The 14,317-nt window shown below is 53.3% G+C and overlaps 1 protein-coding gene across 1 annotated transcript; it reads right to left on the bottom strand.

Moving 5' to 3' along the window:
* Positions 1–5,016: 5,016 nt before the first annotated feature.
* On the bottom strand, positions 5,017–6,810 carry ZNF648 (zinc finger protein 648). Its single transcript, XM_036271996.1, has one exon. It carries the CDS (start codon positions 6,808–6,810, stop codon positions 5,017–5,019), a length of 1,794 nt encoding a protein of 597 aa, XP_036127889.1.
* Positions 6,811–14,317: the final 7,507 nt, after the last annotated feature.

Raw genomic sequence — 14,317 nt, 5'->3', positions numbered from 1 at the left:
GCCAATGTAATGATAGTTGGTTCCAGAGAGAGAGGGAGAGAGGGAGAGAGGGAGAGAGGGGGGGGGGAGAGAGAGAGAGAGAGAGAGAGAGAGAGAGAGAGAGAGAGCGAGCTTGGAATCCCAATGCCTTTTATGATGAGCTTCAGAAGTTGTGCTGACACCTGCTTATTCCCTTCATTGGAATTGGGTCAGAGTCCTGCCTACACAAAAGAAGAGAGAAATTAGGTTCCACTTCTTGAAGGGAAAAGTGTCATGAAATTTGCGGGCATATTTTTTTAAATGTTTACTTAAAAATAATGTTTTAGTCTTTGTTTTTTGTGTTTTTTTCAAGTTCCAGCTTTATTGAGGCATAATTGACATAAAATCATAAGGCAGGCAAAGTGCACATCGGGTAACTTGATATACATATACGTTGTTAAGGGATCCCCCCACACACACATCCATCATCTCACACGTTTTAGTTACACAACAGAGTGTTATCAACTATAAGCACCATATTTTCCATTAGATCCTCAGGTTGTACTCACCTTACAGCTGAAATTAGATGACCAACATCTCCCCAATTCCCCCACCTCCAGCCCCTGGTTGTTTCCATGAGTCTGACTTTTTTACAGTCCACATATAAGTGGGTATGTTTTGTAAACCACCACAATTACGGAAGATAAACACGTAAGCAAGCGTAATTTCTAAGCCAAAGGGCAGGGACTTGTTGCACATTCTCCTCCAGGCCGACGTGCGGCCTGTTTCTTAGACCTCGGTGACCCTTGCTGACCAACAATAGATAACAGCCCCAATCTATTCCTCTTATCCATTTCCCTGGAAAGAAAAATTGTTGCATATCCCATGTGGGAATATTTTTCAAGGGTCTCTCCTAACAGATTGTTGTAAGGATTCATTGGGATAATAAATGTAGTGCCTGACCCCTAGAAAGTGCTCATTACATGGTAGCTGTTAATATCCTGTCACCAAGCCTTATTGACTCCACCTCTGAAGTCACAAGCATCCCATCTTATCTGCTATCCCACTTACCCTCGACTTCATCAGAGCCACCACAAAGGACCCTCGCTTCCCTCCTTGTCTCTGGCCTCCTCTACATCTACTTTGCTTTACAGAAGAGGTCTGCTTTTTCTTTCCATCTTAATTATAGCTGATGTTCTACAAAAGCTCCATTCATTTGCTGAGCCAATCTACTGAGTGCCCGATCCTCCTGAGACAGTGAAACTCCGAGCCAATTTGACGGAGGGTGCAGGGAGCGGTTAAGGCGAAAATAAAAAGGAGAGAGAAATAAAAATATTACCCAGCCATAATGAAAGAATGTTAATTGCTCTGGTATGGTTTGATGCAGACTGGAGAGAGGGCAACTAATGTTGAAAATAAGCTTCCCTCTCAACTTGAAGAAGATCCCCTCTTCTGATTTGCTGTAGCGCTGAGTCATTGCATCTTCGGCAATATTTCCATGTGTCATTGAGTTTGTGGCTCACAGTCGGGTTCTGAGTCTAGCAATGACATCTGCTTGTGCATTCCATCAATTAAATTGATGCTTTGCACAAAACTTCTTTCCCAGCAAGAATTTTTAAGACCTAGTTGGAACTCCTGGGTGATCTATTGTGTTTGTGTCAGGGGTAATATAGCTGCTCAAAGTGCATTCATTCCGACCATAAAACGTTGTGTAGGTGCTGAGAACCAAGAGCGCCAGTGTGTTTCTCTGTGTACAGCGCAGACACAAAGTCTGTTTAGTCAGTGAGATCAAACAGTGCTGGGCCTTCAAGGAACCCTCAGCCCCGTATCTCCAATCCCTTCCTCCTGGCCACCTATGGACAGTGTTTCTAAGGAGTTAATGATTAACAGCTGCCAATCCAAGCTTCCCCCAAACCATTCGTAAGGAATCCATAGGTCTTCCCTGAGTCACACCACGCTTTCTGTTCTGCTGTGTTTCAACCTTTATCTTTTCTTGACTTCATGGTTACCCACTTTTCAAATGCATGTCGCCAAGAGTTTCAGGTTCTTCTTCTCTGCCAAACAGAGGCCTTTCATCCTGTGGTTAGGAGGAGTCTCCAGAGCCACTGAATGGATGTCAACCGCTTTCATGCTATTCTCCAGCTATGATATTTTGGGCAATAGAACCTGTTTGTGTCTTGATTTCCTCATCTTAAAAATGGGGATAATAGTCACCATAATTTCACTTTAAAATCTAAGTAGTTAATATATGTGAAATATTTAACACAGTTCCTGGCACCCCAAATCCTGGCTAAGTGTTAGCGACTGTCATTATTTAAAGGAGGTGGCTCATGATGACTGCGGACTCTGGTCCACATCGGATGAATTTGTATTAAGTGGAAACTTATAAATGAACATTTTTACTGGGTACATCCACATTCATTTTGGCAAACTAAACTGTGGGGAAAACACTGGTCCAGAGAGAAGCTTTAAATGCAGTCACAAAAGAGGTGCTCCTCCGATTTAGCTACGTACGAGGGAAGTAAGGTCCTCTGCTGCGATGTGAAGTAGGTTTATAGAAAAGTAGCTCAGCCTCATCTGGGGCAATAATCTGAGCCAGAATAATCTGTACTCTAGCATCGGTTCTTCTGCAAACAGAGGATTCAACTGCTGCCATTTTGGACGGACAGTCTCTCTCGATTGGGCAGAATTTGTGCCAAGACGCCTTGCAGCTGCTTGGCCTCCCTATTGTATTGGCTTCTCCACTCTGTGCATTGTTGCCTCCCACTGTGCACCCTGCCCATTCAGCGACATGGGACTACAGTACTGGGACTGCATTCCCTCACCACAGCTCCTCAGCGTGAGCCTTCAGCTGATGTGAGGAAGGACTGGCTGGGAGAATTTTCCTTAAAATGTAACCTGATTGTGTGATAGGCAGGGAAGAATTAGCAGCCCTCTCTTCAGCCCATTGAGGATATTATATTATATGCCCTTGTACACCAGAAGCACAGTGTACAGCTCCAAAGACACCCAGCGCAAGCTAACCTAGTTCTTCTGCCTAGTAACAAAAAGTACACGCATTCTTTCCCCAAAGGTGTGCCCACCTGGAAGCCACACCTAGGGCCTGCATCTCGTCTGCAGAAATGAGGTTGCAGGACCACATCGAAGCCTGCTTGCTGGTTTGAGTCAACTGTATCCGAGTCAGGAGGTGTTCTGGTAGTTTGAGCTTATTTTTAGTCTAATTGTGTTGTGATCTCATCCAGATTACTCGCTTCAAACAAGGCATGACGCCATATATCACTTCTCTTTCGGTCCCGTGTGTCAACCACGACCATGCTACTTAGCAGTCATACTCTGAGTCCATATAAGGTGAAATCTAAGAGAGATTCAGATTTGGCACACTTTGGTGGCGATTTTAGGACTACAATAAAGATATCCTCAAAAGGAGAGGACTATAGCCCTGGCCAGTTTGGCTCAGCGGTTAGAGCGTCAGCCTGCGGTCCGGAGAGACTCGGGTTCAGTTCCCGCTAAGGGCACGTACTTCGGTTGCAGTTTGTCCCCGGCCCTGGTTGGTCGTGCGGGTGGCAGCCACTCGATGTGTCCCTTCACGTCGATGTTTCTCTCTCTCTCTCCCTTCCTCTCTCTCCCTCCCACTCTATCTGTACAAAAAATGGAAAAATATCCTCGGGTGAGGATAAAAAAAAAAAAAAAAAGAGAGAGGACTATACATTCTTGTCAACTATCTTATCTGACTTTGCTAAGATTAGAAGTGCTGTTTGTCCCTGTGCATCAAGGGCACTCTGGGAAGTCCAACGAGGCTGCTCAGAACTACTGACTTTAAACTACACAAAATCCACATACTTTGAAGAATGGCTATTGGTAATGCAAATTTCCAATAATGTCATTAGAGAATAACAGTGAGTCCTGTAGGTTTTCAAACCTGGTTTTAATGATTGTACACACAGGTAAGCCAGTTGGCACTTGATTTTATTTACTTGAATTGGAGCTAATGACCCTGGCAAACTGAAATGAACCTGGAAGTTCTCCTGAACTATGGTCTGGCCCCTATGGCGAAACTTCAAATATCTCTCTGTAAATATTACACATGATTTCAGCTCCCAGGGAAGGAACCGGAACCAAGGTGTCCAGAGAGGAGGCACGTGCGGACTTTGTGAGCGAGACTCAGCTTAGATCCAGTTACTAAGTTCTCTACAAAGAGGAGGGGTTTCTTTTTCCGATGCGAAGGCTGTTCGGGTTTCTAGAATAGCTGGTTCCTAAACACAGAACATAACCCTCCCTCTCTTTAAGATAAAGTCCCTCTTCGCCCTGGCTGGGTGGCTCAATTGGTTAGAGCATCATACAGTGAACCGAAACACTGAGGGTTCGATTCTGTTAGCACACATACCTAGGTTGTGGGTTTGATCCCCGGTCCGGGCGAGTACAGAAGACAATTGATTGATGTTTCTCTCTCACATTGATATTTCGCTCTTCTCTCTCTCTCTCTCTCTCATCAATGAACATATCTTTGGGTGAGGAGTAAAAAAAAAGATAAAGCTCTTCTTCAAAGCCACAACTCCTAAAGACATTCCTGAGGGTAAAGTAAGTTCAGCAGAAAAGAGACTGACTGGGATTGAGTTTCCCCAGGTAGGTTTTGCTGCTTTGGGCGAGTTCCTCACAGAGCCCACTTCTGGGCTTCCTTTATTCGTGCAAACACTGAGAAGTACCTTTCTCTGAGGAGGACCGGCCCTGACCCTCCTTCCTCGTACCCACATCTGGCTTCCAGGGCAGGACAGGGCTGTCTGTTTCCTCCTGCATCCCTGAAGCCCTGCACAGTGCCCAGCAATAATTCTACCATTTCCACTGATTAGAGTCCTCCTACCAAGGAACTCAACCCTTGATCAGCTCCCACTACCTTTTCTTATCCTTTTCCCAATTGGGTATGACCTCTGAGATGCAGAAGAAAGATACAGGAAACCGCACACCTGGATGCTAGCCTTCAGCTCCTTTTTACACAAGAGAGCAAGCAGAAATCAAAAGGATCCCCGCCGGTGACCCACTGCAGGGAGGGGCTACCGGGGGCTAGGTGGCAATCCCAAGCATGGGCTTGTCCACAGAGGAGGGTTCCCAGCAGTGAGGCTGCCCGTGTCTTCGCCTCCCCTGAGAGGTACTGACAGCGCCATCACTCGTGACAGGAGGGGGTGGCTCCTTTTTGCAGGTGCCGTGTTTGGCGCGGTGCCGCTGGAGGTGATTGGACCTGGTGAAGGCCTGGCCGCAGTCCTCACACTGGTAGGGCCTCTGCCCGTTGTGCACCCGAATGTGCTGGGCCAGCTCCGAGGCAACACGGAAGGCCCTGCCGCACTGGGCACAGAGGAAGCCCTTCTCCCCGGAGTGGATCTGCTGGTGCCGCTTCAGGGTGGAGGAGCGAGCGAAGGCCTGGCCGCACTGCGCGCAAAGAAAGGGCCTCTCGCCGGTGTGGATGCGCTGGTGGCGCACGAGGCGCGAGGGCTGCGCGAAGGCCACGCCGCAGTCGGCGCACTGGAAGGGCCGCCGGCCGGTGTGCAGCGTCTGGTGCTCCGTCAGGTTGGAGGACTTGGTGAAGCGCCTGCCGCAGGTGGCGCAGGGGAACGGCCGCTCGCCCGAGTGCACGCGCTGGTGCTCCATCATGCGGCTGGCCACCGCGAACTCGCGGCCGCAGGCGGGGCAGCGGAAGGGCTTCTCGCCCAGGTGCGTGCGCTGGTGGCGCAGCAGGGACAGCGGCTTGTTGAAGGTCTGGCCGCACTGGGCGCAAGGGAAGGGCTTGTCGTTGCTGTGCGTGCTGCGCTGGTGTTTGCGCAAGTCCGAGGAGCGCACGAAGGCCTTCCCGCAGTCCGGGCACGCGTAGGGCTTCTCACCTGTGTGGGTGCGGAGGTGCTTGCGGTGGTCTGAGGACCAGGTGTAGGACTTGTCGCAGAAGGGACACCGGTAGGGCCGCTCCCCCGTGTGCAGGCGCCGGTGCTGCTGGAGCGTGCCCCGGTGGGAGTAGGCCTTCCCGCACAGCTCGCAAGCGTAGGGCTTGGCGCCTCGCGTCTGCACGGGGCTCCCGGGGTTGCTGGGCTTCTGGAAGGCTTGGCTGCCCCGTAGGCTCTTGTAGGGACGCGTCTCCCCCTGCCCACCCCCACCGGCCGGTCTCTGGCCTTTCCGGCCACTCCTCGCTTTTGCCAGCCCCGCCACTGCCAAGCCGGCCGGTGGGGACGACCCCTGGGCTCCTGTGCATGTCTCCTGCAGGGGGAGGTTCCAACTACCTCCTGGCTTGGGGACACACGCTGGGAAGGAATTGTCTGGGGACATGTCTACACCTCTTTGTGCACAGAAATATCTTCCGGAACCAAGGAGGCTGGATGGGACACCCAAGGTGGCCAGGTTTGCCCTCGAGTCTCCATCATCGCCTGCAGATAATGAGTCCCTATGCGGCTGTTTCCTACCAAACCACCTGTGTGAAAGGCCACTGAAGAGGGCCCTGTGAGCCCCGCACGCTCTGGGGGCGTCCTGGGCCTGCGTGGTCTTTGACTCACCTCTTTCTCCGCAGGACTTCCTAGCCATCGCCACTGATTTTTTCCCCACAACTCCAGCACTAGAGTCAGAGAATTTCTCTTCCTCCCCCCGGCATGGCTGCTGCCGTGGCAAGTCAGTACTGTCCCGGGCCACTTGTGAGCTGCCCCTTGGGCAGGCGGGGTGATCTGGGTCACCGGTGCCTGCTTCCTCTCGTGCCTCCCTCGCATCCTCATCTTCACTCTCTAAGTTCATGCTCAGCTTCCCCAGCTGATGAGGCTCCTCATTCAAGCTGCAGGTAGGAGACTCTTGGCCCCACCTGTCCTGGAGGTCCACCTCTGCCATGGGGTCCGACACCTCTTCCTCCTCCTAGCAAAGCCTCCACTTGACTCAGGATTCCTGCAACAAGGACGGGGTGGGGAGCAAATCACAAAGGGTGTGCGGGACCACCCTCCCTGCCGTGGCCTGAGGTCCTCACTACTGCTCTGCTTCCAGCTGGGGGCCCCACAGCGGAAGGAGGGGCAGGGCCTGCGAACACCCGCAGTCCGCCTGAGTCCCTGCAGAGGTCCCGTGTTGGAGGATCCCAGCAGCAATGCTCTGGGGGGTGGAAGGGCGGGCCATTTGCTGAGTGCCAGCCAGCTGGGCCCAGCCCTGTCCAGGGGGCTCAAACCCCAACTGCTAGCCTGTGCCAAGGCTAGATGTGAGGCTGGGACGCAAGGTCTCGTCCTCTCCAGGCCTCTTTATCCGGCCAGATAGGAGTTGAAAGCCAGGCTGGCTCTCGCTGTCCCTGCCAGAAGTGCCAGTCTGCCATCTGCTGACGGTGTCGGCTGGGCCTACGTCCCAGGCACTGGGCTGCGTGGCCCCCTCTTCCAAAGACAAGCCCCTGGGGGGATGGGTGAGTCAGGAAGAAGCCAGGGTGTTCACAAGAAGACACCAGCGCACCTCATGCTCACACTGGGCTTCCCGGGCCTTGGAGGTGAAGAACCCCCAGTGCCGGGCGGGGTGGGCGTAAGCACCTGGGAGAAGGCTCCCGTGGACTTGAACTGCCTTTAACATCACTTTATCTCAAATGTTCAGGAGGACGCACGTTCTGTGTCATGTTTGTTTTAATATAAAAAGTATAAAAAGTAGTGTTTTAGGTTACCTTCCGTTTAAATGTGTAACTCCCCCCCTCGAGTGTGCTGTATTTATCCCATGGCCTCATGGATTCCTGGCATCCCCCACATGCACCCCAGGCGTGCCTGTCCCCCGCTCCCCCAGAGGCTGGGACTTAGGGTTTCGACAGCAAAGCATAAAACAAAGTAAGCCAGCTGGGGTCGGGGAATCGGGATTGCTGTGTAGTGACCCATTGCTAAGGAGCGGCTGTAGTGAAAGGCGGGTGCTGGGGGTCTGGGGGGCACTTCTCGCCAGAGGCCTGAGTGTGCTTTGGTCTGGAGGGGACCCCCCGAGAACCCAGAGGTGCTAGTGTGGTAGACACGAGCAGCTGCCTTTTCTGGACAGTGGGAGCCAGGCAACGCCCGGCACTCCAAGGGCTGTCATTCCCTCCTCCCAGCAGCCTTCAAGATGCATGCTATGGCTAGGATGTTGTTCTTTCCATTTTACAGACCAGAAAACTGAGGCTTAAAGGGGTTATTTACCTGCTCAAGGCCACAGAGACAGCAGCCCGGGGTTCCTAACTTCTAGCTCCTTATGTTAACCTGGAGCTGCGGGGCCTCCCAGATGTGGCCTCCAGACTGAGGCCCGCCCTGGGCCTGGGCCCTGCCCAAGAGCAGCCACAGCATCCTGGGAAGAGCCGCTGTGCTCGGCAGGCATCAAAGCCCCCTGTGTTTTCTGGGCCAAGGAACCTTGGCTACAGAGCTCACCGCTGAGCTCCTCCCTGCTCCTGGTGACCCAGATTACCCTTCGCAGGAGAGAGAGGCCACAGGCTGCGGAGCCCCCTGCCTGGGATGGTCAAGAGTCTTCGTGCCTGAGTATTTCCTTTCCGAAAGCTTCTTCTCTGCTCCTCCAACCCCCTTGCACTGCGGGCTCCGAGGGGATAAGAGGTCCCATGTGCTCCCCCTGAGCCGGGAGCCGTTCTATTACCCTCTGCAAGATGTATCCATTCATTCAACTGATATTTACCAAACAGTCCAAACTATACCTGTGCACCCCACATCTCTGAGCCTTGGTTTCTTCACCTGCAAGATGGAAAACTCCTACCGTAGAGTCTGCCTGCAGCCTGGGCACGTGCCTGGTGCTCAGTGACCCGTGCTTTGTTCCCCGTGTGGGCACACCTCTGCTCTCAGCGGGACTTCGGAGGTGTCTGGGCGGCGTCAAGGCTCACAGGAAGGTGGTGTCCTGTCCTGTTGGACTAGCCCTCGTCTCATCACCCTCTCTTCCTGCAGCCCCTGCCTGGTCATAGCTTGGCTACTGTGTGTGTGGAATGGGGAGCAGCGGGGAGACACCCTCACTTTCTACTTGGATGCAGAAGTCATAGATGGAGGGAGGACACAACGCAGTAGTGACCGGGGTGTGAGTGTCTCAGGTCCCTTTGTGCCCTGCAGCCCAGGGATCCCTCTTCCCTCTCTGCTCTGTCCCCATAACATGTCAGAGTGTGGCTGGCATCTCTCTTGATAGGGAACCAGGTTTGAGATATTTTCAGCATAGTGGTTCTTAGAGAGTGGCTGTGTGTGTGTGTGTGTGTGTGTGTGTGTGTGTGTGTGTGATAGAGGGGAGACAGCACTAGCCAGCTGACTGTGACATACTCAGGCCAGCAAAACTGGATCAGGGACTGTGGCCATTAGCAGGGACAGCAAAGTTGTGCTGCGTGTGATGGAAACAGCTTTCTCAGGGTCTGTCCTTCTCTGGGCCACATGCTGTGCATGTTCACGGGAACTGTTTGCAGACCGCTTACCTCACCCACTGCCCACCCGCCTCCAGCACACGGAGCCTGTTTTACGTGACATGTGTCTCGTTCTCTTCCTCTGGGCCACAGGTGAGCCCCTTGGGGCAGCACAGGCCCTGTGCCAAGAGACCACCTTTTCAGCTGGGAAACCCCGCCCCTGCCTGCGGCCACATCCTGCGAACCCATCCGCTTTGCTCCCTCTGTGGCTGCCAGAGGCTCTCTCTTGACCACATGAGGACAGAGAGGAAGGCAGGGACTCGGGTGGGATTTTCTGGCAAAGGCTAAGGAAGTCCTGGTCGGGAGAAGGAACGCTGATGCCATGGTGTGGCTGACCCTCTGCTCCCAGCTGTGCTGACCCCAGAGGCTGCCAGAGCACAGCCCCAGAACTTCTCCACACTGGCCAGCCAGGGGGGCCCAAGTGCAGCCCCCAGCTCCCCCACCTCCTATGTGGACACTTTGCAGAAGTCTGGCCTCCGGTGGGTCCAGCTCCCGGCCCTGCGGAGACTGCACTAGGTCCACCCAGGACGGCCCCCTCCCACCTTCCCCTCTGCGAGGACACAACCCGTGGCTCACCTGGGAAGTGCAGACCGCAGCGTGGGCCCCCAGCCCTGGCTCTATCACCAGGGACCTCTCAGCAGCCGGAACCTGAGTTTGGTGCAAATCAGCAGAGACGCTGTCTCTGTCCCTCACGCTTTGTGTCCAGTTCAGCAGCTGCAGAGAGAGCTCAGGAGGTGGGGCCAAGGAACACACTCAACCTTCCTGCCTGCATCCCAGAGAGCAGCCTGGGAAATACAGGGGGTGGCCCTCTGCCCGCCTCCCCTCCTGCAGGCCAGCCTCCTCCCTCCTTCCTCGGGAAGGTCGCTCAGTCCCCCTGCAGGTGGCCCTGCCCCTCCCGCTCACTTATTCCTTCTTCCAGCACCAGTCCCTCCTCTGTCTTGCCCTCGCAAGTCCACCGGCCACTTGTCATGTGTGCACTTCCCGGATAAGCATGTCTTTCTCTCCCTGGCCCCTTCTCCCACCTCCCCTACTCTGGTGTGCATGTTTTGCAGAGCTGTGGTTTGAGCAGAGGTGTTCCCAGAATTTTTTGAAGTAGTCGCTGGCTCAAAAATGCCCATGACCATTTAGCTGGGGGTTAGGGGTGCAAGGAGATCGTTTCTCTCCCTGGACATACAGGTGCCAGGCCTGTCTGGGACATTAAAATAGGAGGCAGGCATATAGTAACTGGGATGTCCCTGAGAGGCCAGAAGGTATGCTGGCTGACCGCAGGGTTCTGGGACTGGGTTTGAATCTTACCACTCACTAGCTGTGTGACCTTGGGTGAGGTACCTAACCTCTCTGTGCCTTGGCTCCTCACTTATAAAATGGGGATCATGATGGTATCCCTATCACGGGGGTCTTGAGAGGATTAATGAGATAATTCATATGAAGAGCTGAACACAGTGTCTGGAATACAATAGTGCCCGGGAGACTCAGCTGCCTTCGTTGTCATTATTGATGCTGTTTCTAGGGAACACATAGCCCACGGGGCTCTTTGACATCCCCACGGACTCCGTAGGCTGCAGCACTGACACCAACACTTTCTCTGAGCGTTAATTTTCAGAGTGTGATCCAGAGAAGCAGGTTTATTTTGTAGGTGTGGCGTCAGAGGGAGGAGGCAGACCGCAGGGAGATGCCTCTCGGGCTGAGTTGGAACGTTTGGAACAGGGTTCATACCCCGATGTCCCTGAACTGAAGTGTGGAATGCCATAGATGTGGGCTATGCACTGTGCAGGCAAGAGGATCCGTAGCTCTCACACGTTTCTCAAAAGGGGCCTGATCCAGAGGGGGTGAAGAATCACTGGTGCTGGGGATGTAGGAGAGAGAGAGTAGGTGCTTAAAATGTCTCCCATTGCAACGTATCACCCCACCTCCCAGCACTGGTGTTCAGAACGTCCCAAGTGGCCAGATCGTGCAGGCTTCGGCAGCAAGTGGCTGAGTTCCTCAGGAGGGGCCTGTGTGTGTGTGTGTGTGTGTGCACGCGCCCCTCCCCCCTCCCAGACTCAAGGCAACAGCCAACAGTGAGCATTCACTCAGCCAACACTATGCTAACACCCACATGCTATGTCTCCAGTAACCCTCCCCACGTTCCAACCGGGTGGCTGCCATCGACGTTATTCCTATTTAAACACTGGGGCTACTGAGGCAAAGGCAGCTCAGACCTTCCCCAGGTCTCAGCCACACGGTCACTGCGTTGTGGAGCTGCGATTCGATTCCAACCGGCGCTGCACTCGGGGTCACTAGACTGCAAGCTGCCCCAGCCTGTCCCTTCCGAGCCTGCACGCCTGGCATTTTCTGACTCTACCCTACTGCCCTGCCTCCCAAGGTGACGTGACCCGCGTCTGTGTGGTCCCTGCAGTGACTCCCCCGGAAGACTTCCTGTCCCCTCCGCCTAGCTGCCCAAGGAGACGACGGGTCCCGGGAATGCCCCTGCTGGTGCCCAGCCTAGCCCGCTTGTTTCTCCTCGTGCGTTGTTTCTAGAGACCGCAAGAGCTGGCTACCACTTGCCACGGGGCTTCCATGCTGACTTGCCCACTCCGTCTCCTGCTGGGTTTTCAGCACACCCTGTATATGCCGGAGAACTCAGAGGGGCGCCGATGGTGCCCCTGTGGGACGGCCACGCCAGGAGGAGGCATTGTCTCCGCCTGGGCCTGGGAAGTCTTTCCAACAGAGGTGCCTGTTGGGCTGGACGCTGAAGGGTGAGTCCGAGTCTCCCTACGGTCAGGGATTTCACACCGTGTTCCTGGGCCCTTGCTTCCTGCCGGCCTCTCTTGCACAAGGACGGGCCTCGAGCTCCCTGGCGCCCCCTCTGGCTCACTTGCACATTGCCGCCCGTCGGGAGCTGGCTGCAGCGCTCCGCATGCCAGCCTTCCCGGGCCACACCACCCCGGTTGTCGGCCAGGATACAAGGGGCCTTTTCTTCGCAGGGCCGCCACCAAACGCACACGCCTTCCCTCGCAGATGTCTAGCCCGGCTGCCTGAACATAGAGGTAATTCACGAAGACGAGGAGAGGCGTTTGAAGTTTCTGTAAAAACGCACCTCCCATTCATTTCCGACGCTGCACCAACAGGCCTGGGGAGGACCTCACTCCAGAATGCCCCAGCGTGAGCGCGAAGCCACAGGGTCAGGATCTTGAGGGACAGTCTCCTTAGGGCTCCTGGGGAGCAGTGTCCCTCTGTCCGTGGGCTCTGGCAGCCAGGGTGAACCAAGCCTGGTCCCGCCTCACAGCTCAGCAGTGCGCATTTGGAAAGGCCACGAAAACCTCGGACAAATCTAATTGAAGGGTCTGGGTGGAGGATGGAGATAAAAACACACACAAAATTTAAGTGACTATAAAAATATAAAGGCATACTTTGCAGTTTTATGCCATTGCATTAGAAAACAAGGAGACAAGTTATGCCCTGTATATAAAACAAATCCAAATAAAATGAAAGTATCAATTGGCTGGTGGCTGGGCCATAAGTGAACGTGCCTTAGCCGACTCCAGTCATCGCCTTTTAGAAACAGGCCGGTTTGGCTCAGCGGTTAGAGCGTCGACCTGCGGTCCAGAGAGACCCGGGTTCGGTTTCCGCTAAGGGCATATACCTTGGTTGCAGTTTGTCCCCGGCCCTGGTTGGGTTGTGTGGGTGGCAGCCACTCGATGTGTCCCTTTCACGTCGATGTTTCTCTCTCTCTCTCTCCCTCCCACTCTATCTGAACAAAATATTGAAAAAAAAAAGTGTCCTCGGGTGAGGATAAAAAAAAGAAACAGGCATCGATTTTGACCGGGCACCCCAAGGTGATGGGGCTAGTGGGGGTCAGGGTGGAGGTGTGATGGCTTCAGCCGGGTCTGCTCTGGGGATGAGGATCCAAAGTGTCCTGGTTCAGCTCTTCAGCCAGAGGTGTTCATCTGGGAGGAATCGGGGGCGGGGGGGGGGGAGAGGTGGCAGGGGCTCTGTGCAGAGTACAGTCAGTTTTTACCAGGAGAAATGGGGGGGCAGGCAGAAGAGCAGTACCCGCAAAGGTCCTGAGCTGAGAGCCCGCCGGGCATGTCCGAGGGACAGTGAAGAAGCCAGTGTCGTTGCGACAAGGACAGAGGAAAGGAGAGCAGAGAAGCAGCGAGGGGCTCGGCGTGTGGGGCCTTGGAGGTTCTGTTAGCAGTGGCCTGCATTTGGAATACACTGGGAACTCTTAGAGGGTTTGGGGTAAATGGGAGACATTAATGAATTAATTTGACACATATTTAGTACCTACTATGTGCCGATTACTCTCTTAGACTTCAGGGTCTTATCAGTGAACATACACAAATTCCGCCCCAAGAAACTTATAACACTGAAGGTCTGTATGATACCAGAAGAAAGGTCTCAAATAATGACCTCAGTTTGCACCTTAAGAAACAAGAAAACAACGTCGAAGTAAACCCAAAGTAAGTAGAATAAAGGAAATGATAAATATTAGAACAGGAATAAATAAAAAAGGAAACAAATTCAATAGAGAAAAACGATGAAACCATGAGCTGATTGTTCGAGATCAATAAAATTGGTAATCCTCTCTAGTCAGACTGATCAGTTAATAAAAGGAGAGGAGACACCAATTACTAAAACCAGGAATGGGAGACAGGACATTTCTACAGATTCTACAGCTATTGAAACGATAGTAACAAAATATTATACACAACTTCATCCCAATAGAAAAATTTCTCGAAAGAAGCACACTACCAAAACTTACTCAAGAAGAAATAATGTCAATAGCCCTGTATCTGTTAAAGAAATAGAACTTGTAGTTTAAAACCAGCACGAACAAAACTCCAGGTCCAGAGGGCCAGGTCTCTCTACCTCCTCCTCACCTGGTCACCAGATGCAGGGAGCCCCGGGAAGGATGTGCTCCTGGACCGGGCAGGTATCTTCTATGATAAGTCCTATGCGAACATTTCACTGAGGGATGCTGTGGGA

This window comes from Molossus molossus, unplaced genomic scaffold (assembly GCF_014108415.1).
Source record: "Molossus molossus isolate mMolMol1 unplaced genomic scaffold, mMolMol1.p scaffold_m16_p_20, whole genome shotgun sequence".
Classification (NCBI taxonomy): domain Eukaryota; kingdom Metazoa; phylum Chordata; class Mammalia; order Chiroptera; family Molossidae; genus Molossus; species Molossus molossus.
This window is presented reverse-complemented; position numbering and strand designations above follow the sequence as displayed.

What these genes read in the sequence shown, in the direction of transcription:
- ZNF648 (XM_036271996.1), bottom strand. Translation starts at nt 6,810, where the DNA reads ATGGCAGAGGTGGACCTCCAGGACAGGTGGGGCCAAGAGTCTCCTACC.